Source organism: Ranitomeya variabilis, chromosome 2, assembly GCF_051348905.1.
Source record: "Ranitomeya variabilis isolate aRanVar5 chromosome 2, aRanVar5.hap1, whole genome shotgun sequence".
Taxonomy (NCBI): Eukaryota; Metazoa; Chordata; class Amphibia; order Anura; family Dendrobatidae; genus Ranitomeya; species Ranitomeya variabilis.
Genome location: NC_135233.1, coordinates 805,932,061 through 805,957,703, shown reverse-complemented (window position 1 = coordinate 805,957,703; position 25,643 = coordinate 805,932,061). Strand labels below are relative to the sequence as shown.

The 25,643-nt window shown below is 43.8% G+C and overlaps 2 protein-coding genes across 2 annotated transcripts in view; both read right to left on the bottom strand.

Moving 5' to 3' along the window:
* COL9A1 (collagen type IX alpha 1 chain) overlaps positions 1 to 5,143 on the bottom strand; it is a 217,546-nt gene extending 212,403 nt beyond the window's left edge. Inside the window, exons 1-3 of the mRNA XM_077289959.1 lie at positions 5,085 to 5,143; positions 4,775 to 4,848; positions 2,854 to 2,931 (exon numbers count right to left, since the gene is read on the bottom strand). Of these exons, the coding sequence (XP_077146074.1) occupies positions 2,854 to 2,931; positions 4,775 to 4,848; positions 5,085 to 5,098 (166 nt within the window). The 5' untranslated portion in view covers positions 5,099 to 5,143. The remainder of the gene's footprint in view (positions 1 to 2,853; positions 2,932 to 4,774; positions 4,849 to 5,084) is intronic.
* A 13,618-nt stretch (positions 5,144 to 18,761) lies between these two features.
* LOC143807895 (uncharacterized) lies at positions 18,762 to 20,601 on the bottom strand. The gene is made up of 4 exons (XM_077289958.1): positions 20,450 to 20,601; positions 20,138 to 20,351; positions 19,885 to 20,044; positions 18,762 to 19,773 (listed from the first exon to the last, which is right to left on the bottom strand). Exons 2-4 carry the CDS (start codon positions 20,250 to 20,252, stop codon positions 18,789 to 18,791), a joined length of 1,260 nt encoding a protein of 419 aa, XP_077146073.1. The 5' UTR covers positions 20,253 to 20,351; positions 20,450 to 20,601; the 3' UTR covers positions 18,762 to 18,788.
* Between the last annotated feature and the right edge of the window lie 5,042 nt (positions 20,602 to 25,643).

Below are 25,643 nucleotides of genomic sequence, written 5' to 3'. Positions count from 1 at the left end.
AACACTTTTTCATACTATTGTACATATCTTTAAAAATAAGGCAATCATATCATGATATAAGAATTCCATATGACTATAATGGACAAAAAAGAGCGAGCAAAGCTCTAAAAATTCTAATTTTATTGAGAATAAATTAAAACAATTGACATAGTATGAAAAACAATCACTGGCAAAATAGTGGTAGGGGGTAAACTACACGGTAAGTACACCTGGGCAAAAATGTATATTATATGCAAAGATGATGAAACAATGTACAATTGTATTGTAGGTATACCGTATATACATAAAGCTGTATAGCTATGTAGACATAATGTAATATATTTCATGCAAAATATACAGGCGAATAATCTGTAAGTCCTAAATTAACCCTTTGATAAAGAGTTGTAACATTAAAACAGTTAAAATGGCGATACTTGTGAAATCATCATATAGTTGATGTCTCCAAAAGCTGATATCATGCAGAACTTCAAATACAGATTACTAAGTCTATATATTTTAGTGTGAGTCATTGCATATCAACGTACAGGTGAACTAATGTGGCATATACAGGTGCTTCTCACAAAATTAGAATAGCATCAAAAAGTTTATTTCAGTTTTTCACTACAAAAAGTGAAACTCATATATTATATAGTCATTGCAGAGTGATCTATTTCTGTTAATGTTGATGATTATGGCTTAAAGTCAATGAAAACCCAAAAGTCATTATCTCAATAAATTAGCAAAATTAACAAAAAACTACTGCAAAGGCTTCCTAAGCATTTTAAAAAAGGTCCTTTAGTCTGTTTCAGTAGGCTCCACAATCTTGGGGAAGACTGCTGACTTGACAGATGTCCAGAAGGCAGTCACTGACACACTCCACAAGGAGGGTAAGCCACAAAAGGTCATTGCTAAAAAAGCTGGCTGTTCAGAGTGCTCTATCCAAGCATATTAATGGAAAGTTGAGTGGAAGGAAAAAGTGTGGTAGAAAAAGGTGCACAAGCAACTGGGATAACTGCAGCCTTGAAAGGATTGTTAAGAAAAGGTCATTCAAAAATTTGGGGGAGATTCACAAGGAGTTGACTGCTGCTGGAGTCATTGCTGCAAGAGCCACCACACACAGACGTATCCAGGACATGGGCTACAAGTGTCGCATTCCTTGTGTCAAGCCACTCCTGGCCAATAGAAAATGCCAGAAGCATCTTAACTGGGCCAAGAAGAAAAAGAACTGGACTGTTGCTCAGTGGTCCAAAGTGTTGTTTTCAGATGAAAGTACATTTTGCATTTCATTTGGAAATCAAGGTCACAGAGTCTGGGAGAAGAGTGGAAAGGCACACAATCCAAGCTGCTTGAGGTCTAGTGTGAAGTTTCCACAATCAGTGATGGTTTGGGGAGTCATGTCATCTGCTGGGGTAGATCCACTGTGTTTTTTGAAGACCAAAGTCAGCACAGCCATCTACCAGGAAATTTTAGAGCATTTCATGCTTCCCTCTGCCAACAAGCTTTTTGGAGATGGAAATTTCATTCTCCAGCAGGACTTGGCCCCTGTCCACACTGCCAAAAGTACCAATACCTGGTTTAAAAACAACAGTATCACTGTGCTCGATTGGCTAGCAGACTCAACTGACCTTAACCCCATAGAGAATCTATGGGTATTATCAAGAGGAAGATGAGAGACACCAGACCCAACAATGCAGATGAGCTGAAGGCTGCTATCACAGCAACCTGGGCTTCTATAACACCTTAGCAGTGCCACAGGCTGATCGCCTCCATGCCACTCCACATTGATGCAGTAATTGATGAAAAACGGAGGCCCGACCAAGTATTGAGTGCATTTCCTGAACATACATTTCAGTAGGACAACATTTCAGATTTTAAAATCATTCTTCAAGCTGATGTTATAAAGTATTCTAATTTACTGAGATAATGACTTTTGGGTTTTCATTGGCTGTAAGCCATAATCATCAACATTAACAGAAATAAACACTTGAAAAACTTCACTATGTTTGTAATGACTCTATATAATATATGAGATTCACTTTTTCTATTGAAGAACTGAAATAAATTAACTTTTTTATTATATCCTAATTTTGGGAGAAACACCTGTATAACAATCATCGAGTGTACAGTATGTTAAAGTGCAAGTGAAACGATAATTACCACATATAGACTGCAAGTCCCATATAACCATGAACAATCATAACCATGAACTGCTAATTCAGCAAGTTATAGCGCTTACCGAATAATCTGCCTCGGAAACCCGCATACATGCAGCGCGCTGGCTGATCAGATGTTCCAAGCTGCAGCTGCATGTGTCGCAGATGTGTGACAGTCACAACACATGCATGGAGAGCCCAACACACAGGCTCTCCATGCATGTGTTGTGATAGTGACACAGCCGCGACACATGCAGCTGCAGAGCCGTACAGCTGATCAGCCATCTTGTTCCATATATCCGGGTTCCCTCTGCAGCTTATTCGGTAAGCACGATAGCTTGCTGAATTACCAGAGTCCCGATCAAATTCGCTCATCACTACTAGTCTACTAGCTACCAATACCTAAGCATGTTTCACATATACAGCTTCCTCAGGGGTTATAAGTATCCACATATATGCTGGTCTGATGAGATTATCTGATTTGATTATTATTTAAACAGAGCAGAACAAAATATGAAGATGTCCAATACCACGGTCATTGCTTAACTTCATGGAAAGTAAATTGACAGGACAAGAAGAATTCTTTCTGTCCAGTGCATGTTCCCCTAATATCATAACATGCTATCAAGCTACGAAACTTGATAGTTAGCACTTCTGCCTATTAGCAAACAATAGTGTTATGGAGTATATATATATATACAATGTCAGGTTCCCTTTTTACCTGGTAAGTCATCCTGTCCACCATTGATAGGTGGACATTTGTGCTGGACATTGTTGTATTTTAAACTGAATGGAAATCCTAAAGGGAAACACAATGTTAATATGAGGTATTGAGCTATGTATCAGATCATTACACTTTGCTTGCATGAAGTGACATTATATATTGTACTGGACACTTTACACTGAGACGCCATTCGCAGCTTTCAATATGAGCGAGATACAATAGTCCCGATATAAACATAATCTGGGCAGGAATAACTGTGACATTATTGGTTCTCTAGACGCTCTCAGAGGAGGGAAAGCCTCAGCGCTCTTCTGTAGTCGTCCTCTAACCACATCCACTACAGTAGTACTGTTAGGTATGGACAGTAAGAGGCGAGGCCACCCTCCAGTGAGTACCCCCACCAGCCCTCATTATTGGAAGGAATGTCTATGGGGCTGTGGCTTTGCTGCCGGCATGCTGTGGTTTATTGACATTTACATGAAGTAGAGAGGGGAGATCAAACAGACGACCACCTTAACCTAAACACTCAATGGTCTGCTTTTCTGAAAGCATTCGCTGTGAGCAGGAAAAATAAACATTTTTCTTTACAAACGAGTTCAATATGACCCAGAAACATTTTGGAAAATGTTACTCAGGTCTGGTTTGTGAGTACAGGGGCTTGAGATGTGGCCTCTGGGCAGAGCACCCACTTTTATACAGAGGGCTCTTTTCTCACACAGTGGCCCAGTCTGTACAGTTCTTTCCTTTAAACAACATTGGCAGTGCAAAAACACCTTTCAGTCCCAATGTAACATGTACTGTATTCTGCAATTACAGCTATTTGGCTGCAAACCAGCTATATAGGATCAAAGAGCAATTCATGCCAATATCACCCCATTCCACCTTGTCTGTCTGGCATCTATCTTTCTCTTTCTATTGCATATTTTCATATGTTTCTAATGATCCATCTAATGTATCTATTTGTCTATTCATCCGTCTATCTCTACTTATATTTCAATCTGATCAATCTATAGTTTGCTCAAAACAGACAGTGCCCTTATAGAATGGTTGGCCATAATACAAAAAAATGTATCTATCAATCTACCCCAATTTCAGTCTATCTATCTATCTATCTATCTATCTATCTATCCCATATCTATCTATCTATCTATCTATCTATCTATCTATCTATCTATCTATCCCATATCTATCTATCTATCTATCTATCTATCTATCTATCTATCTATCTATCTATCTATCTATCCCTCCCATATCTATCTATCTATCTATCTATCTATCTATCTATCTATCTATCCCATATCTATCTATCTATCTATCTATCCCATATCTATCTATCTATCTATCTATCTATCTATCTATCTATCTATCTATCTATCTATCTAACTATTTATCTATCCCATATCTATCTATCTATCTATCTATCTATCTATCTATTTATCTATCCCATATCTATCTATCTATCTATCTATCTATCTATCTATCCCTCCCATATCTATCTATCTATCTATCTATCTATCCCATATCTATCTATCTATCTATCCATCCCATATGTCTATCTATCTATCTATCCCATATCTATCTATCATCTATCTATCTATCTATCTATCTATCTATCTATCTATCTATCTATCTATCCCATATCTATCTATCTATCTATCTATCTATCTATCTATCTATCTATCTATCTATCCCATATCTATCTATCTATCTATCTATCTATCTATCTATCCCATATCTATCTATCTATCTATCTATCTATCTATCTATCTGTCTATCTATCTATCCCATATCTATCTGTCTATCTATCCCATATCTATCTCTCACATGCATTCACTAATCAGTCAAGCTAAATATTTTTAGTCTATCATCTATTTCTCTATAAGGAAATAATTGGCTAGAAACTATTGATAACACTTACTTGTGTAGTGTTCAATTGTACCATATACCAGGGTTCCCAGGAAGCTGAATGTGTAAAAGGCAAGTGGCAGATTCCTGTTAAATGAAAGTTTATTCATCACATGATAAATACTAGAAACATAGTGAAATATATACATATATATTGATAATTTAGAATGTATTGATGTGTATTTGAAATTATATGAATATTTTTTATTCAGAATTACTTAGTGCAACTGTTTACAAGTTGTAACAAATACATATCACACCTAGATGTTATTTGCAGCAGTAATTGTACTATTTCTCACTGGTTACAACTTCATTGCACTTACCAGATGCCCGTCATGGCTCCTTATTCATTGGCATTAGCTCCCTGCTATCCCTGGGCACTGAGATTTTTCAGAAAGGATCTAATTTATAGGCAGACTAATTCTTTCGCATTTCCAGGCCAATGAGAAGCAGTTTGGCTAGTCCTGGGCTCCACCTCTGCAGCTATTAGCTGTGTACAGTGTACAGTTTGTGCAGTATGGGGGGCTCGGGCAGGGGTCTACAGAGTAAAGAGATACTCAGCATCCCAGGAATATGACTTGTTCTCTACCTCTACTAACTTGTGATCTGAATCGCCTATGCTCACACTGTCAAGTCTGAAACAGAGTACAGCAAAGTAATTGTGCAATACAGAGATACTACTACGACTATATATCAGCACTAGATAATGGCATTCTGTGTTCTAGGATGGTCAGGCGTTTTACTTCACGAAAAAGTAACAAGCAATATGAGATTTTCACCCAAAAGCAGAACTGTTTCAAACTTACAATTGTAAATATACATTTAATTATTCTATAACCATGATAAAATTTGGCTAACGCCATTGATTTACATGGTATAACAGACAGTTTTTAATTGAAGGAGACAATACATAAACACAGGGTAGGTGACAAATGTATGATTGCTGGGAGCCCAGTTATTGAGAACCCCACTGATTTCAAAAACTGAGGTCCAAATATGCCCTGTGTGAGTAAAGCATTAGTGAGCATGTGTGACTTCTGAAGCATTGGTCGCACATACTCACTAATCCTTCAGTCACACAAGGGATGTGGGGCTACTGCTCTTATGAACAGTTTCCAGCAGTCACGTCCCCAGTTATCATCACCTATCCAATAGAATGGTGATCACATATAAAAATTGCTTGGAGTTGACATGATACCAAATGTACTTTTGCATTGTAGTCTCGGATTCTACAATGCATTCCACACTCTCACATTGTGCTGGAGTGCTCAGCTTGCAAGCTGGCAGTATATATCAAATAATGAAGAGACTGATCAATAAAAAACAAATAACCTCAGCTTATTCTAATCAGCATGCTTACAGGATTAAATGGTCCACACCAAGACTGGATGAGCCATTTAAAGGAGTTTTCTTTTACTAGGATAGTTCATCACTATCAAATCCTTTGGGTTCAACACCAAGAAATAAGCTGTTACCAGCTTCGGCCACGGTCTGATAACAGAGTAGAACACGGTTGCTTCATCATGCTGTTTACTGGCCACTCCGTGGCACTACAGATCACATCCTATTCAAATAATATGAGCCAATCAGCTGTACCCTGGAGTGTCCAGTAAACAGTATGATAGAGCAGCACGGTGGCTCAGTGGTTAGCACAGCAGCCTTGCAGCGCTGGGGTCCTGGGTTCAAATCCCACTAAGGATGACATCTGCAAGGAGTTTGTATGTTCTCCCGTGTTTGTGTGGGTTTCCTCCGGGTTCCCCAGTTTCATTCCAAAGACATACTGATAGGCAATCTAGATTGTGAGCCCCACCGGGGACAGCGATAATAATGTGTGTAAAGTGCTGCGGAATATGTTAGCGCTATATAAAGATTATTATTATTATAGAGTTTCAGTGTTCCATATACCAGAGACAAATTTAGTTTTTTTTCCACTCAGGGAAAAAAATTAGTTTGGTGCCCCTCCTATACATAACTTAAGCATTTTGAGTAGTCGTCATTTGACCACTCATATGCGATTTACCCTGAGCCAACTAGCTTATCAACAGAACCACCATCAGTACAGAAATACTGTATCACAACCAACATCACTACAGAAATACATCACCAGAACCACCATCAGTACATGAATATATCACTGGAACCATGATTAGTACATTAATACACAACTAAGATTAGTACAGTGATCAATTGTCATGTCAGATCAGCCACATATACAATTGTATCGCATAAATCTGCACCTCCCATTATGTCTCTAATAATGCTAAGGAGATACTGGGAGTTTTTAACAAACATCTTAAGACTGCAGATCATACAAGAAATATAGTACTGATGACACTCAGGCAGTATCATAAATAAACATTTATATACATTTATCTTATAAATGGCATCTCAGTAATTGGAATTGTTCTTTCTTTTTTCTTCTCCATCTGCTCCAGATGTTATGATGACTTTCACTATCCACAGCTCATCTCTGTAGACTTTTGTCATGGTGCTCTTAAAGGAAGCCTGTCAGCAGAATTTATTTATATTTATAAATATATGGCCATAATGGCGCTATTACACTGATTAAATCAATATCTTTGTTAAAAGAACCCAATCAGTCGTTCTTTTAATCATGATTTGGTCTTCTTCTGCTCCGACTCCTCCGCTTGCCTTCTGTGTTTTCACAGGTCCCTGATTATTCAGTGACTGGCCTCCATTTTGAAATTTTGTTCCACCACCACTGTCATTGGGTAGGAAACACATGAACAGTGTGAGATTCCATGTATGATCTTCTGGTCTTAGCGCAGGAGTCGTTGCATGTTCAGATCAAGATCTTGGCTCAGGCTATATATATAACTAAAACCGAAACTGTCAGCCCTTATTAACTATAATCACCACACTGCCCCTATCTGAAGTGTCCACACCCATTCTGGTCCCTTTCCATACTGGGTGCCACCTATACTGCCCAGTCTCTATACTGTGCCCCCTACTCACACTCCCCCCCCTGCATACTTTACCCTACTTGCGGGACCTCACACTGTCTCCCTTTGTTGCCCCCTCTCTATATTGCTCCACACACCACACAGTCTCTATCCCGTGACCCCTTGTAGGGGGCATGGTAAAATGTGTTTGTCTTTACCCTTTTCCCTCGTCCCGGTGCCGTATGTTATTAGTGTATGTGTATAGGTTAGCATATGTTGATATTGCTACATGATTTAAGTGTATTATCACCTCAAATATAATGGTACTGCTACACAATCAGGTGTATTACTGTGTATTGTTCACTATATATAATGCAATGTATATATTTCCTAATTGGTGTATCTGTTAAATAGGGAAAGCATAGTACTAAAGTTTGCCCACAAGATGGAGTAACTAGTTACTCTAGGAGGGGTCAGCTGCAGCTAAGAGAGGGAGCACATGTAAGAGAGTGGTGCTGTTATGGACAGTAAGGAACACGCTGTCACTTTAAGAGGTGGCACCCCCTTGCCTGGGGAATGGAATGTTCTGCTTCTCCCCTGCTCTAATCGTTGTTATGAACTGGTCGGTGGAGTGTGCAGGTGTAGAGCTGTAGCAGCACGTGTGAGCTGCAGCTGCTGGAGAGAACTTTGTGCTGTTTGCTGCAAGAAAGGTTACACAGCTTGAGACGGACTGCGTTTGTGAAATAAAATAAAAATAAATTTTCCGGTTACAGCAAAGGTGGCTGTTCTGTGCTAGTTTGTGAAGCCACGAAGATACTGAGAAGGGGACTTACAGTTTCCAGGAGCATCCCTAGGATCCAGAAGCAAGGAGAAGACCATGCTTCGCAGAGCTGACAGGAATCCGTGCGCACCACCGTGTTGGACTTCTGGGGGCCCCCTGGGACTGGACCTGAGTCCTCAACATCACCATGAGTCTGTTCCTGTATGGTGCACCAGTTAGGGCCTAGTGCAGGCTTCAGTAGTCAGTACACGGGAGCCGTGTGGCCTGCTTAGTAAAGGCCAGGGAGGTTAGGCTACGTTCACATTTGTGTTGTGCGCCGCAGCGTCGGCGCCGCAACGCACAACGCAAACAAAAACGCAGCAAAACGTCCTTTTTTTCATTGGTTTTGGACGCAGCAAAAATGCAACTTGCTGCGTCCTCTGCGCCCGGACGCGGGCGCCGCAGGGACGCATGCGGCGCAAAACGCAAGTGCGACGCATGTCCATGCGCCCCCATGTTAAATATAGGGGCGCATGACGCAACAGTCTGACCCACCATACTCATGCGACCATTTTTCAGCCCGACCGATAAGGGATCAGTGGGAGCAAGCCCCCTCCCGTCAGGCATCGGAGGCACGAGGACAGGCTCGAAGTACCCCCCGGCGAGGAGGAGGCATCCAATGCTGGGAATGTGGAGGACGGGGGCACCTTGCCAGAGACTGTCAGAACTATACTCAAGGCCAGCGGAAGCCGCCATTAAACTACCAACCCCCGCAGTAGTGCGGCACTCTGCGGGGGAGGCGAGAAGAGAGGCCGCTCCATATCATAACGAACACTTGATTGCTGGGAGCCCCATCCTATGTGCTGAATTCGAAGGAGTTCTAGTGGATTAGTGACAACAATGCCAGAAGCGTACTTTAAGCAGCATTTCCAGGACCTGGCCAAGACAGAAAAAGAGACATTGATCCGGTTGTTTGCTGCCAACCAACAACCGATCCCGGTCACAGGGGTCGTGTGGATGAATATTTGAATCTGTGGGCAAGAAGTTGGGAGAAAAGGGATCCTGCTAGTCCCTGAGCCTATCGAGGAAGATGTGCCTGTAGTACTGGGAATCAATATCCTACGTGAACTCAATCAGATTATGTTTACCAAACGGGGAGCTGGATATTGGAAGAAGGCTACTACACATAAGCCTACTCAAGAAGCCCTTCAACGACTGATCCGCGTCTGTGAGACGCAGAAGAGTGTGCCATCTTATCAGACGGTAGGGGTCATCTGGGCTCCTGTTAAAGAACCTGTAATCCTACCTCCCGAGCGAGAAACTATAGTATACCTTCCAGTGGGGACTCACCGCAACCTTGATGGGTTGGAAGTGGTTGTTCAGCCTGTGGTAGGCAGAGGAGTGGACCAAGAAGTCATGATAGCTCGTACGATAGCTGTGGTCCAGCGAGGATATGTCCCCATTAGGGCTTTGAATGTGGGCCCCGGGGAGGTCACCTTGCCACGGGGGATGGATCTGGCCCTGGTGTACCTACATAAGGGTGAAGTGGTGAGTCAGAAGGAGATGTCTTTATCACCGAGAAGGCGTGGGGTGGACCCGAGCAGTTGCTGCGGGGGACGAAGAGACGCCATCCCCAGAGTGGAGTGGACGGGTCATCCTTGATCAAATGGAAGTGGATGTGAAGGCTTTGGGCCCTGAGCGTGTGCAAGCAATAGAAACTATGCTGTGGGAAAATCAGGCCGCATTCGCCTGTCACGCCGAGGATTTCGGCTGTACTAATGCCATCGCGCATGAGATACCGACTGGGGAAGCTCGTCCAATTCGAGAACGATACCGGCAGATCCCGCCCAAGATGTATCAAGAGGTGAAAACATTACTGAGGCAGATGCTGGATTCAGGAGTGGTGCAGGGTAGTCAGAGCCCTTGGGCCGCCCCGGTGGTGCCCGTCAAGAAAAAGGATGGGACCATCCGGTTCTGTGTAGATTACAGGAAACACAATGCCTGCACTGTTCGAGACTCGTATCCGTTGCCCCGCATCGAGTAATCCTTGACAGCGTTGGGGTAAGCCAAGTACTTCTCCACCCTGGACCTAGCAAGCGGATACTGGCAAGTGGCCATGGCAGAGAAAGACAGAGAGAAAACCGCCTTCATCCTCCCTATGGGGCTGTTCGAGTTTAACCGGATGCCCTTCGGGCTCTCCAATGCTTCAGGTACCTTTCAACGGCTGATGGAAAAGTGTTTGGGAGATTTAAATTTTGAGGCTACCCTGATCTATCTGGATGACATCATTGTGTTTTCAGCCTCATTCGAAGAACACCTTGCCTGGCTTGGACAGGTACTCGGAAGACTGCGGGCCCATAACCTGAAGGTAAAGCCAAAAAAGTGCCACATCTTCAAGAGAGAGATAGAGTACCTAGGCGACACAGTGTCACAAGATGGAGTTCTACCCTCGCCAGAAAAAGTGGCTGCTATCCAGAAGTGGCCAGTCCCTCGAACAGTGAGAGAACTCCAGGCCTTCCTGGGACTCGCTGGGTTCTACCGCCGGTTTGTTAAAGACTTCGCGAAGGTGGCAGGTCCTCTCAATGAGTTGCTGAGGGGGACCGCTGGAGTGCCGAAGACCCAGAATGCCCTTACTTCGGCCCCGATTTTGGCCTATGCAGACTTCGATCAACCGTTCCTGTTGTACACAGATGGTAGCCTTCATGGACTCGGTGCAGTACTTTCTCAGATACAGGATGGACATGAGAGAGTCATCGGGTATGCCAGCAGGTCCCTGCGAGACAGCGAAAGAAACCCTCACAATTACAGCTCCTTCCGGTTAGAGCTCCTGGCCCTGGTGTGGACCATGACAGAAAAGTTTGCAGGCTTCCTGACAGGTACCAAGATTCAAGTTCGGACAGACAATAATCCCCTGGCCCACCTTGAGAATGCTAAATTGGAGGCCTTAGAACAACAGTGAATGGCTCGCCTAGCCAAGTTTGACTTTACCATCTGTTATCGCTCTGCTACCAAAAAAGCAAATGCTGATGGGCTGTCAAGAGTGCCTGTGGAGACTCCAGTGGGGGATCTTGGTGAGCAACTCGAAGAGGAGGAAACCCCAGACTTTAATAAGTTTAAGCCCCCAATGGTTGTGGCCCAGTCAAGAAGGGAGGCCTGCGCATTACCCCGGTCCCTGGGGAGAACCAATGAGAACCAATGAAGAATGGGGACACGTTCAGGACGAAGACGAAGGGCTGAGACAGATGAAATGGTGGGTAACGCAAAAGCGGAAGCCTGGCAAACAAGAGAGAGATGATCTGGACTCTGAAATGAGGAGTGTGTTGCACCAGTGGGATAGACTGGAAGTGCGAGAGTCAGTACTATATCATAAGAGGCAACAGCCAAACGATATGGAAGTAAGGTGGCAAGTGGTCATAACAGGAAGAATGGCTCAAGAAGAAGCTAAAGAAGCCCACGAATTCGGAGTGCACTTCGGCCCCACAAAGACCTACCAATGGTTACAGCGGTATGTGTATTGCCCCCGGTTGGAGCTTGTGGTGGAAGAGGTTTGCCGGCAATGTCGAGTATGTGACCTCATTAAGAGTACTGAACAGAGGGCACCCATCCAGACCATACAAACTTAGGAACCGCTAGAAGTCTTGATGATCGACTACCTCCTCGTGGGGCACTCGGCCTGGGGGCTGCAATACTGTTTGGTGATGACCGATCATTTCTCTAAGTTCGCAGTAGTCACTCCGACTAGAGACCAGACTGCGGAATCGGCAGCGCGAGCCATCTGTCAAGACTTCATCCGGGTGTACGGGTGCCCAAAGCGCATCCACTCCGACCAAGGCGCATGTTTCCAAGGCAAGGTCATGGAAGAATTGTATCGCATGTATGGCATCGAGCGGTCCCGGACCACCCCTTACCACCCTCAAGGCAACGGAGCTTGTGAACGCTTCAACAGAACCTTACTTCAAATGCTGAGATCGTTAGAGGAGGATAAGAAGGCGTGTTGGCCAGACTATCTGCCGGAATTGGTCTGGACCTACAACAATCGGGTCCACTCCACCACGGGTTATACCCCCTATCTACTGTTGTTTGGAAGAGCTGGACGATAGATCATTGAGCTGAATTTGGAACAGTCAGAGGGGCTGATGGAGCGAACTGTCACCTCATGGGTGAAAGAGCATCGGCAATGATTGCAAACGATACGGCGGTTGGCAGGTCAGCAACTGCAAGAAAAAGAACATACGGGCCGCAAACCGACTCAAGAGTTACCACTCCAACCTGAAGACCAAGTATTAGTCAGAGAGAAACGCCCTAAGGGAAAACTAAGTGAGAGATGGGAAGTACAACCGTACAAGGTTATCGAGCGAGTGTATGCTAACGGCCCTGTCTACAAGGTACAGATTGAGAATGGGGCATCCGCCCCTAGAGTACTTCACAGAAATATGCTGCGGCCTTGCCGGTCTGAGGTCTGTTCTACGCCACTGTCGCCTGAAGGCGCCACTCCACTTCCTTAATCTGTCATGCCTGATGGCCAAATCGATGATGAGTGGTGGACCGTCCCTGACACAGTAGGGGGTCCTCAGCCGCACAGAGACGGTAATCCCATGCATGTACCAGTACCGCCATGTGAGGACGAGACCAGACGAGAGCTCACGATGTCTCCTGCAACAAGTGTTCCTCTGGAAGATAGTCAAGCCTTGCCTGACAGCCAAGAGCTTCGGAGATCCCAGAGGTGTAATGCAGGGGTTCCACCAGTCTGATATGTAGAACAGTATGCTCTGTCTGTTGTTACACCTTTGTTGCCTCCTCTATAGGTGCTGTTTCCGCATTGCACATTCCTCCATTACACTTTGACCCTGATGCTGTGATGGCCGAGGACGACATCACCGTGAGTCTGTTCCTGTATGGTGCACCAGTTAGGGCCTAGTGCAGGCTTCAGTAGTCAGTACACGGGAGCCATGTGGCCTGCTTAGTAAAGGCCAGGGAGGTTATACATAGAGTAGCATCGTTATTTGTTCATTGTTTAAAGTTGCTTGTGAGACTAATTCTGAGTCTGTAATTGTTGGAGCACCGTGCTATTTTACGGACAAGATAACTCATGTACATTGTCTTTTGCTATTGTAAACCCCTGTCTGCATCTTCCTTGTTCCTTTCATTCCTTGCCTCCCAATAAATCTACCCTTTGTTGTTTGCACTTCATCTTGTGTACAGTAGTCTTCCTGCACAGTGGTGGTCCCCCGGCCATCGCTTCACACTTCCGCAGTTGTGTCAGAAGAGCCCGAGTGCCCAGACAGTCCACACGGGCTTAAGTGACCAAGATATTAGCAGCTACCACGCAACGTTAATTGATTAAAAGGAAGAGAGCCCAGCCATCCACAGCATCAGGCCAGAACAGCGGAGGCCAGTAAAGCAGCAAGAAAGGAGAAAGACAAGACAGTACGGGGGCACAAGTAGCCCTAAGATGTGGCAGCTTATAGCTTGGGCAGATGCCCTCAGCATCGGGGTGAAACAGTTGCTGGGAGAGTTTCCAGAAGCAGCAAGCCTGAGACCAGAGGACATTGGGTCACTACAAAACACAGTACTGAAGGGCAGATTACTCACCAGGAGGTGACTTGCTTCAGAGATGGAAACCCTTTTGTCTGGGGCGAAACAGACTGAGGATGGCTTAACCGTTTCAGAGCTGAATTGGTATGGTATGTGTTGTGTGACAGGAAGGAAGGTACAGGGAAAGAAGAGGAGATGTTTTATGCGAATTCTGTTGTAAATGCCTTGAAGAATATGGATGTGCTGCGTATAGCTTACAGTAAAGTTGTTTATTTGAAAGTTGAAAAGGACTGTGTCTCGATCTTTATTGTACCAACTGATGGTAACTCACAGCGAGATAGAGATGACCCTGATGGCGCAGGGAATAGAGCCACAGGTACACAAAGTAATGGACAATGTTTTCATGTATTGGGAGACCAGGGCACTGATATACCAGGGTTCGGCCATGACTGCTGCCCTGGTCGAGCCCCTTACACCCTCATACTCCATCCATACTGTCTCTCACACTTTTGTCTACATACTGTCCTCCCAAAATGTCTCACCCTATACTATGCCCTCACATATTTCTCCTCCCATACCTGCCACTCACATTTCTCCACCCATAATGTCTCCTTACACATTTTGTACCTCATACTGTCTTCTCATACCTTTTTCTCACTATACTGTCCCCTATAATTTCTCTCCTGAACTGTTCCCTTACACTTCCCCCCAATAATATTACCTCACACACATATTCATGCTGTCCCATAACACATATCTCAACCATATCTGTTCCCTCACATATTTATCCTCCCATACTGTCACGTTACACTCTTCTCTGCCATATTCTCCACTCACAATTTTCTCCCCATATTGGCCCCTCACAATTTTTTCCCACCATACTCTCCCCTCACACTTTATCCCCATACTGTCCCCTCACAATTCCCCCCATACTGTCCTCTCACAATTTCTCCACCTCATACCGTCCCATCACAATTTTCTCCCCCACACTATCCTCCAGTCCCCCAACCAAACTCTTCTGTATCTTCAGCTCTTTGAAGGGTAACCTTATCGCTGACAGTCCTAATCTTCTGTGGCATGGAGTAATGTCTGTAGCTTGATCAAGTTATCATGTCACCTTATCATGCTGCTGATGTTGCCCTTACCCAGAATTTCCTGAGGACAGGGCTTCAATTGTACTTGTACCTAAAAAATGCTAGTGCAATGAATTCCGGGGAACTGCCATTTTTTATGTTCTTTCCAGCACAATGAATTGCGGAATTCTGCTCACGTTGTGCTGCAAAATGCTGCCACCTGGGAAACACCTCGGTCCGCTGTATTAAGAAGCCTGATTGTGCCTCCTTCATGGTTGTGCTCAGAGAAAATGGCCTGCTTGCCCTGCCCCTAGATACACCCCTGCGCTGTACGGTGTTTACATCCATCTTCTGCAGACCCCCACAAAGCTGATATTGATGACCTATCCTAAGGATAGGTCATGAAAATAACCCTGGCACTGGAAAAACATTTTAATTCAACTTTCTGTCTTGTTTTACTTCTGTCTGTTGTTTTCTTTTTAGGTTTATTAGGGTATTTGGAAAATATAGTAATTAACATTTTGTATATCTAGTATATTTTTCTTTATCTATGCTATATTTTTAAATTATCACAGTGTTCTTTAAGAATATAGTGATTTGTTTCTGCTGATATTGGGAAGACTTCTGTTTTTTGTGAGTTAATAATGTATAGGCAGGATACTAATTTAACTGGAGCAAACTATTGCAATATTCCAACCAAAAGTTATAGCTGAATCCCAGTGTTTCTCTTGCAGTTCACGAAGGGTTGTACACAACATTTTATTGTTTCACTGTTCACCAGCAGGTCATTTAGGGTGAAAGAGTATTCACATTTCAAGAATTTAAATAGCATGAAAAGCATATGTGCTTTTGGCTCTGCATTTTCATTATTAATAGGTGGAAGTGTTCCAACTCTATAAGCTTGCTTATTAATATAGCAAATTTGCTATACATGCACTAAGCAATGTACTGAAATGTAGATTCCAGTAAAGGTGTATTTTAGCATTCTCCAGAGAAAAAGATAAAATATTAGTAAAAGAGTTTTCTTTTTTAATGCAGTGCGAATTGTTTACTTAGCAGCTGTGATCGGTATTAGGCTAGTTTCACACTAGCGTTAACTGCATTACGTCGCAAATCCGTTTTTTTGCCGAAAAAACGGATGCGTCAAAAAAGTGAAAAACGGTGACAAACGTATGCCACGCATCCAGCATTTCGACGGATCCGTCGCAAATCCGCTAAACGTTTCCGTCGAAAATACTGGATGCGTTATATACGTTGCATACGTTTTACCATCCGTTGCATCCGTTTTTCCGACGGATCCGTTTTTAAAAGGGGAGGCTCCCAAAATTTGATTGGCTACTGGAAAATTTGAAAAACTATATAGTACTGTATTTACAGCCCATCTTTGTGGGTTTTAGTTTTGTGGCAGCGATGGAAGGTGTTCTTGGGAGGATTGCTAGTTTGGTTACCGACGTTATCTTTGAGACAAATCGCCTGGATATCATAGTGCGGGAGAAGGAGGCGGCAGCGGAAAGGCGTAGGATGCTTCTGCAGCAACGGAGACGGAGGCGACTGTGGATTCATCCGATTAATCAAGTACGGATGACCCGGGGTGTCCAGTCCACTCTGTACCTGGAGTTGCGGCACAATCCACACAAATTCCACAACTACGTGCGGATGAGGATTGAACATTTCGATTTTTTGCTTGCAAAACTGGAGGATGTCATCCGAAGACAGGATACAAGGATGAGGCTTGCCATCACACCGGCGGAGCGGCTGATGGTGACCCTGCGGTAAGCCTCTTTTTTTTATTTCATTGCTGATATTGAATGTTATATTACATGCTGCAGAAAATACTGCGCTGGCATATTGCGCACTATTTTCTGCAGCATGTAGTTTTGGTTTTCTTGGCGGACATTCAACTGCTTTATTTAAATGTCATTGCTGATATTGAATGTTAACAGACTGCAGAAAATACTGCGCTGAAATATTGCGTTGCATTTTCTGCAGTTTTTTTTTTTTTTTTTTTGGTTTTTGGGTTTGATGACATGCAACTGTTTTTTTTCTGTCATTGGTCATTTTGAATGTTATATTACATGCTGCAGACAATACTGCGCTGGCATAATGCGCACTATTTTCTGCAGCATGTAATTTTGGTTTTCTTTGCGGACAGTCCACTGCTTTATTTAAATGTCATTGCTGATATTGAATGTTAGATAACAGACTGCAGAAAATACTGCGCTGAAATATTGCGTTGCATTTTCTGCATTTTTTTTTTTTTTTTTGTTTGTTTTTTTTGGGTTTGATGACATGCAACTGTTTTTTTTCTGTCATTGGTCATTTTGAATGTTATATTACATGCTGCAGACAATACTGCGCTGACATATTGCGCACTATTTTCTGCAGCATGTAATTTGGGTTTTCTTGGCGGACATTCCACTGTTTTTTTACACCGGTTTCATGCTGGTTTTATTGGGTGTCCCGTCCTTAAAAAAAAATTAACAGTGCCATATTAAAACTTGTTGGTCTGTGCAATTTTTTCTAACATGTTTTTTTTTTTTTTTTTAAAGTTTCCTAGCTACGGGTGAATCTATGACTTCGCTCCATTATCAGTTCAGGCTGGGCATTTCAACTATCTCTGGAATAGTGAAGGACACATGTCGGGCTGTTTGGACCACTTTGCAACCAGAGTATATCCCCCAACCATCCATGGAAATCTGGTTGCGAAGTGCTGAAGAGTTTCTGCAAATTTGCAATTTCCCTAATTGTGTGGGTGCAGTTGACGGGAAACATATAAGGATTGCGAAACCGGCAGGAACAGGATCGGAGTATTATAATTATAAGAAGTATTTCTCCATCGTCCTTATGGCTATTGCAGATGCCAACTGCAGGTTCCTTGCCGTGGACATAGGAGCGTATGGACGGTCCAACGATTCGCAAGTTCTTAAAAACTCTCCGATGGGTCGTTGCCTTTATGGAGAGAGCTACGATTTCCCGCCAGCCAGACCACTGCCAGGAACCAATGACCCAGCCCTGGAATATGTTTTTGTAGGTGATGAAGCCTTTCAACTGTCGCCGCACCTACTGAAACCGTACAGTAGCCGGAACTTAAACCATACCAAGCGGGTCTTTAATTACCGGCTTACTAGAGCACGAAGAGTCGTGGAGTGTTCCTTTGGCATATTGACGGCGAAGTGGCGGGTTCTGCTGACGGCTATCAAGTTGAAAACAACAACTATAGACGAGGTCGTTAAAGCCTGTGTGGTGCTCCACAACTTTGTCCTTTCAAAGGAGCCCGTTTCCTTGGATGATGAAGAGTTGGAGACCACCTTGTGGGACTACCGCAGCAGCTCAGTTCGCTCTACAAGTTCAGTTACAAGGATGAGGGACCAGTTTGCCGATTATTTTGTCTCACCTGTCGGGCGGATCCCGTGGCAAGACATGATTGTGTAACCAGTTTCCCATGTGTTTTGTTTATGTAAAAAATGTGTTTCTGCCCAAAAAAAAAAAAAAAAAAAAAGGGCCAAAAAGCATGGTTTTCTTGCTAGTAAAACCGTTTTGTTATACCTTTAAAATGTTCGGTGTTTGTTTTTATTAAAACCTTTTTTATTATATTACCTTAATAAATCCAGACACACACACAGAGTAGAATTTTATATTCAGAATTTTATTTTAACTCTTTTTTTTTTTTTTTTTTTTTTGCCAACAAAAAATATTTTTTTTTTGATATCAAATTTGTTTTTGGAAGATTTTGCAAAAAAAAACTAAACATCGTATTTACAAATCTTGAAACTGTTGGGTGGAGATATGAGAGGAGGAGGGGCAGGAAGGTTGGACCACGTCGATAGGTGGGGAAACCCTACTTGTTTGGGGTGCAGTGGAAGGGGGGGGTAAACCAAGAGGCTGACCAGAGGGGGGTGGTGTTGGGGTAGGGGGAAGAGAAAAGTTGAGTAAGGAAAACATTGGGGAAGTAATTTGGTCTGGGGGCCGGGATTGTTGTGGGGACTGGGTTGGGTATTGTGACTGGGTAGGGTAGTGGGACTGGGTTTGGTAATGGTGCTGGTGTGGGGATTGGGGCTGGGTTTGGTAATGGTGCTGGTGTGGGTATTGGGGCTGGGTTTGGTAATGGGGGGTATGGTGTGGAATTGGAGTGGAGGTGTGGCGAGGTGTGTGGGTAGACTCGTTAACGGCCTGCAGTAGAGCATTATGGCAGGTATTCATTACCCGCATCTGTTGCTCAAAAGATAGTTTCTCCATGGTCCTGAGCATGGAGTTAAAAAAAATATTGGCCGGATCGGGACTTACAGCTGAATGCAGCCTATCCAAGCGACTGCTGGTTTCACGGCTTGTTTCACTGATGCGTGACTGCACCATGTTGAAACCAGCAGTCACTTGCTCTCCCAAAATTTTGAAAGAGCCTTGGAAGGATGCATTCAGGTGCAAGAACTCAGGAGCATAGCTCTTTTCCTGACCCCTCTGTCGCTGCCGCCACGAACCTAATGGTGGTGTCGAGGTGGCAGGATCAGAGGGGTGGGGTAAAGGAAACGCTATCTGTTCAGCATCAGATGCGAGCAATGAAGGCTGCAATAATGCTCCACTGCTTGGGACGGATGAAGTGGAGGGGACAGAGGGGTCAGAGGAGGGGTCAGAGGAGGGGACAGAGGTGTGGGGCCTACCGACGTGGCCCTCAGTGGCGGACTCAGGAGGGATCGCTCCAGAGGGCGCAGAGGAAGATGCAGGCGCCCGGTGGCTGGAGAAGGTGCTGTGAAAGAAAAAACAAATGAAATTAATACATTGGAATGAAAAAGCCCTGACTGAAAGCAAACTAAGTAGACAGGTTAACATGGTTATTAGTGGGCTGTAGAATACTTACACTCTGCTTAGCATGGTTCGCCTCAGGAAGGAGAGGGCCTGGCCATATTTATATTTGCTCCTCTTCCTTCCTGCAGAGCCACTCGGGGCCTTCATCTCATCATTGAATTCCCTCTTAAAGCGATCCCTCAGTGACCGCCACCGCTTCCTAATCTTTCCAACTGTGAAGACAAGAATCAAAAGAAAAAACCAAAAATTGGTAAATGCAATACATTACAGTCAGCTCAAAACATCACTGGAAAGTGAATACTTACCTAGTTTGCTCTGCTGCTGAGGATGAAGGCTCTCCCGCCTTGGAAACAGGTTGCGACACACTTCGTCCCAGAGCCGACAGGTGACACCGGTATCAGCATGCCTGCGGTCAGCCATGTTCCACAGCGGCTCCCGCTCGCGAACCTCCTCGATGAGATTCTCGATATCAATGTCGTCATCATCATCATCCTCTTCTGCGGGAGCACGCTGTGAAGCCTGTGCCAAAAAAAAAAAAAAAAGGAAAACAAACAAATTAGTACACTGAAACACTAAAGTACCAATAGAATACCCCTCCCCCCCCAAAAAAAACTCACTGATAGCCGACCGCGGCGACGAGTCCGCCGACTCTGGGATTGTCTGGGAGAACCTTCAGCGGCAGCAGCAGGAGCAGCAGCAGCAGCAGCCTGAAATAAAGGAAACAAATTCTCAGTAATGTAGGCATATATTTTCTGTGTTTAGTTATGTATGAAAATCTGTTTTGTGTATGGTGCAGTGTGATGTGCGAAAAAACTGTTTCCCCACTACTTACACTTGGTTCCTCCTCCACTAGCATCTCTCCACCCGTCTCGCCCCCTTCTGACAGCTCCTCATCTGATTCAGCTTCCTGTTGAAACATAATTTATGCATGTAGTTATCCATAAAAATGTAATTTAAAGAAATTTAAAAAAAAAAAAAAAAGTTTTGTGTTAACTTACCGATACACGCTGTTGCTGTGGAGGAGGGCTGTCAGAAGAGGACATTGTTGCTCAAGCTTGCTGCGGCCCTGGTGTATCTGTAAGTTAAAAAGACACTTGCAATCTGCTCTACACATTGAAGTAGCAGATTTGGGGTCTTCAAAACTTACTTGAAAAGATTGGTGGCTGTGGTCCTGGTTGGTTGGGACTAGAGGCGGCTTGCTGCGACTGTGGTCCTGGTTGGGACTAGAGGCGGCTTGCTGCGGCTGTGGTCCTGGTGTATCTGTAAGTTAAAAAGACACTTGCAATCTGCTCTACACATTGAAGTAGCAGATTTGGGGTCTTCAAAACTTACTTGAAAAGATTGGTGGCTGTGGTCCTGGTTGGTTGGGACTAGAGGCGGCTTGCTGCGACTGTGGTCCTGGTTGGGACTAGAGGCGGCTTGCTGCGGCTGTGGTCCTGGTGTATCTGTAAGTTAAAAAGACACTTGCAATCTGCTCTACACATTGAAGTAGCAGATTTGGGGTCTTCAAAACTTACTTGAAAAGATTGGTGGCTGTGGTCCTGGTTGGTTGGGACTAGAGGCGGCTTGCTGCGACTGTGGTCCTGGTTGGGACTAGAGGCGGCTTGCTGCGGCTGTGGTCCTGGTGTATCTGTAAATTAAAAAGACACTTGCAATCTGCTCTACACATTGAAGTAGCAGATTTGGGGTCTTCAAAACTTACTTGAAAAGATTGGTGGCTGTGGTCCTGGTTGGTTGGGACTAGAGGCGGCTTGCTGCGACTGTGGTCCTGGTTGGGACTAGAGGCGGCTTGCTGCGGCTGTGGTCCTGGTGTATCTGTAAGTTAAAAAGACACTTGCAATCTGCTCTACACATTGAAGTAGCAGATTTGGGGTCTTCAAAACTTACTTGAAAAGATTGGTGGCTGTGGTCCTGGTTGGTTGGGACTAGAGGCGGCTTGCTGCGACTGTGGTCCTGGTTGGGACTAGAGGCGGCTTGCTGCGGCTGTGGTCCTGGTGTATCTGTAAGTTAAAAAGACACTTGCAATCTGCTCTACACATTGAAGTAGCAGATTTGGGGTCTTCAAAACTTACTTCTAGCACTTTAGCTGTGTCCTGGTGGGCAGCGGCTGTGTCCTGGTGGGCAGCGGTCCTGGTTTATCTGTTAATATGTATAATGGATCTATAGTTAGACCACCCCCTGAACTAGGTAATGCTCAATGATAAACACCCTACTAAAATGATGTCAGAAATGTTCATACAGGTGAACACCAAAACCCCCCCAAAAAGTGGCACGTTATACCATTCATTTCCATGTCCCATAAAATAAATTTTTTTAATTTTAACACCAAGAAAAAATATATTTGACACATTTTATGTGAAAAAAATAACGTCCCCCCCCCCCCCAAAAAAAAAAAAAAAAAAATTACAGGTTAACCTTTATTAAAAAAATTAGCCCTCAACCAACCCTGTATTGCATGTGTAACCATTGGTACATACACCAGTTTTAAATTTACCTTTATGAAATAATACTACGGACATTTTTTTAATAAACATTTTATTATAATTTTTTTTTCACTCTTTTTTTTTTTAAAATCACAATTAGGAGCTGACATGCTCTTTATTTTAAATACAAGTACTTCAACTGCAAATGGTTATAACTGTAATTTAAAAAAAAATCAACACTTTTATTAAATAGAAAAAACCCACACTCACATTCAAACCACAAGCTGCAGACCGCTAGACTTTTTTAAAAAACACATCAGATTTAAAAAAAAAAAAAAATAAAACCACATGCTGCACAGACCACTATACAGTCAATACATCAGAAAAAGGCAAATAACCAATTACAGCATGGACAAATGCACATGCAATCAACAAGACGCACACAAAAAACATGCCTGGTATGTGTCCACATTCAGGATCGCATCAGAATTTGGTCAGGATTTTCCATCAGTATTTGTAAGCCAAAACCAGGAGTGTAAAAATTAGGTAAAGTATAACACGAAAAAAGGCATACTTTTGCTTTTATCACCCACTCCTAGTTTTGGCGTACAAATACTGATGGAAAATCCTGACCACACCCTGATGCAATCCTGCACATGGACACATACCCTCCCACATGAACAGGCATAAAATTGGCAAAGGCATAATATGGTGCAGGCACATGATACAAAAGCACACAGCCGTACAAAAATACACACATGCACGCACATAGCTTTAGGCAAATACACATATGTACAACAAAGGCAGAAAGGTGAACCCAATCAGAAGACGCATACACACACACACACACACACATACAAAAGGCTGACAATCCTTTGGCTGAAGCTGCAGGTCTTCACAGTGGCTGGCATCATGGTGGATCTGGACTCTAGCATGGCACTGGCTGGTGCAGGACGATGGCAGGCCTCAGGTTCTCTTCAGGTTTTAAGCTCTTTCAGTAGTCAGTACCTCATATACACACACAAATGCACAGGCACACAGATGCACACAAAAATTGCAATACTCACACTGGCTCTATGGTGGCTGGAGTCTTGTGGCTGGAGTCCCGTGGCTGGCTCCTTCCTGTGGCTGGCTCCTGTGTCAGGCTGTGGTCTTGTGGCTGAGGTCTTATGGCTGGAGTCCTGTGGCTGGCTCCTTCCTGTGGCTGGCTCCTGTGTCAGGCTGGGGTCTTGTGGCTGGGGTCTTGCTGGCAGTCTTCTCCTCTCTGGGTCTTGCAGGCATATGTGGGGTTGAAGGCCCAGGCCAGGTTTATATAGATTTGGGGGTGTCTGGCCAATTGGCAACAAAATCCAGCTTCTGAGCATGCTCAGTGTAAAAAAAACGTATTGCAGCGCTGTATTGCGTCGTACGACGTGTCCCGACGCATCCGTCGCTCATAGGCTTCCATTGCAGCCAACGACGTATGCCGCAGGATGCGTCGCGACACGTTTTTTAGGCGGAGACAAAAAACGTTACAATCTACGTTTTTTTTAGACGACGTGTCGCCAAATTTCGACGCATCCGTCGTAAAACGTACACGACGTATGCCAATCCGTCGCCATACGTCGCCAATACAAGTCTATGGGAAAAAAACGCATCCAGCAAAAAGTTTTGCTGGATGCGTTTTTTCTGAAAAAAGACGTTTTGAAACGTAATGCAGTTAACGCTAGTGTGAAAGTAGCCTTAGTCTAAAATAAGGTTCATTCAAAAATCAATTCATATAAATATATTGAAAACAAATTGCCTTTTAAGAATCCAAATGTTCCACAAAGCAAATGGAAATGTTTCTTTGTTAATATTGGTTGAATAGATAATTATATATGCAATCAGCCTAGCAGCATAACTGAGTAACAAAATACACCATTTATCTAAACTTCATTTATCTAATAATTTAACTAAATTTCATTGTGTTTGATTAGATGAGAATATATTACATAATTGTGATATTATTGTGCAAAAAGAAGAAAAGACTGAAACACTCAGAACATGAGATTTCAGGTTGCAATTATCATTCCTCCAAGGAATATAGAGTAGAACGATCCCTGACGTAAATTGCCTTAATCATAAAGGAGCTTCACAAAAACTGCACAACACTCATTCACAATTCACCAGTCACTCTTTTTCCTTTTTAGTCCTTATAAAAAAGAGAAAAGCATCTATTGTCCTCTTTCCAGAGACCCAAAAGAATGAGGGTAATTTGCTGGTGGTGTGACACTTTAAGAGTATAGAATACTGTGCCCCTTGGTGGTAGAGTGTTTCTCCCTCCGACACTGTGAAAGGAAAGCAGATATAAACAGCAGGCATTCAACTTTATTCTTGAAGAAAAAACAAACTTGATGGACAAAGAATGTTACAAAAGGCCTTCATGTTTGGTAGCCTGCTGGTAATCTCTTTACCAGCTTCTGATTTTCTATGGCAATGAAGTAAAGCACTTACACCGCAGAGAAATGCCAAAATCTCCACACCTGACTATAGGTGTGGAGGGCAAACTCTGCTGCCCAGAGCTTCCAGCTTAGCTAAATAGATCCATACTGATAAGCTGGATAAATGAGCAAAACATAGAAAATGCCAAACAACAAAGTCCACAACAAGTGAACTGCAAAAAGACAAGCAAGGACATAGCTTTGCTGAAATGGTCAGAGTGGCAGGGAAATCCTCAGAGAGCCATAACTCCAAGCTCAACAATTGACAACTGGCATTGAATTAGGGGTAAAGCCAGACTAATATAGCCGAGCCAGAAAGATGATCAGTGAGAACAGCTGCTGATGCTAAATCCAAGAAGCAGCCATACCACTCAAAACCACAGGAGGGAGCCCAAGAGCAGAATTCACAAAAATGCTACTTATAACCACCGGAGAGAGCCCAAGAGCGGAATTCACAACACGTATTGCCCCTGCACTGTATACAATCTCCTGTGTGTAATGCCCCTGCACTGTATACCATCTCATGTGTCTAATGCACCTGCGCTGTATACCACCTCCTGTGTGTAATGCCCTTGCACTGTATACCGCCTCCTGTGTATAATGCCCCTGTACTGTATACCACCTCCTATAATGCCCCTGCACTGTATACCACCTCCTGTGCGTAATGCCTCTGTACTGTATACCACCTCCTGTAATGCCTCTGCGCTGTATACCGCCTCCTGTGCGTAATGCCTCTGCACTGTATACCACCTCCTGTGTGTAATGCCCCTGCACTGTATACCATCTCATGTGTCTAATGCCCCTGCACTGTATACCACCTCCTGTGTGTAATGCCCCTGTACTGTATACCACCTCCTATAATGCCCCTGCACTGTATACCGCCTCCTGTGTGTAATGCCCCTGCACTGTATACCATCTCATGTGTC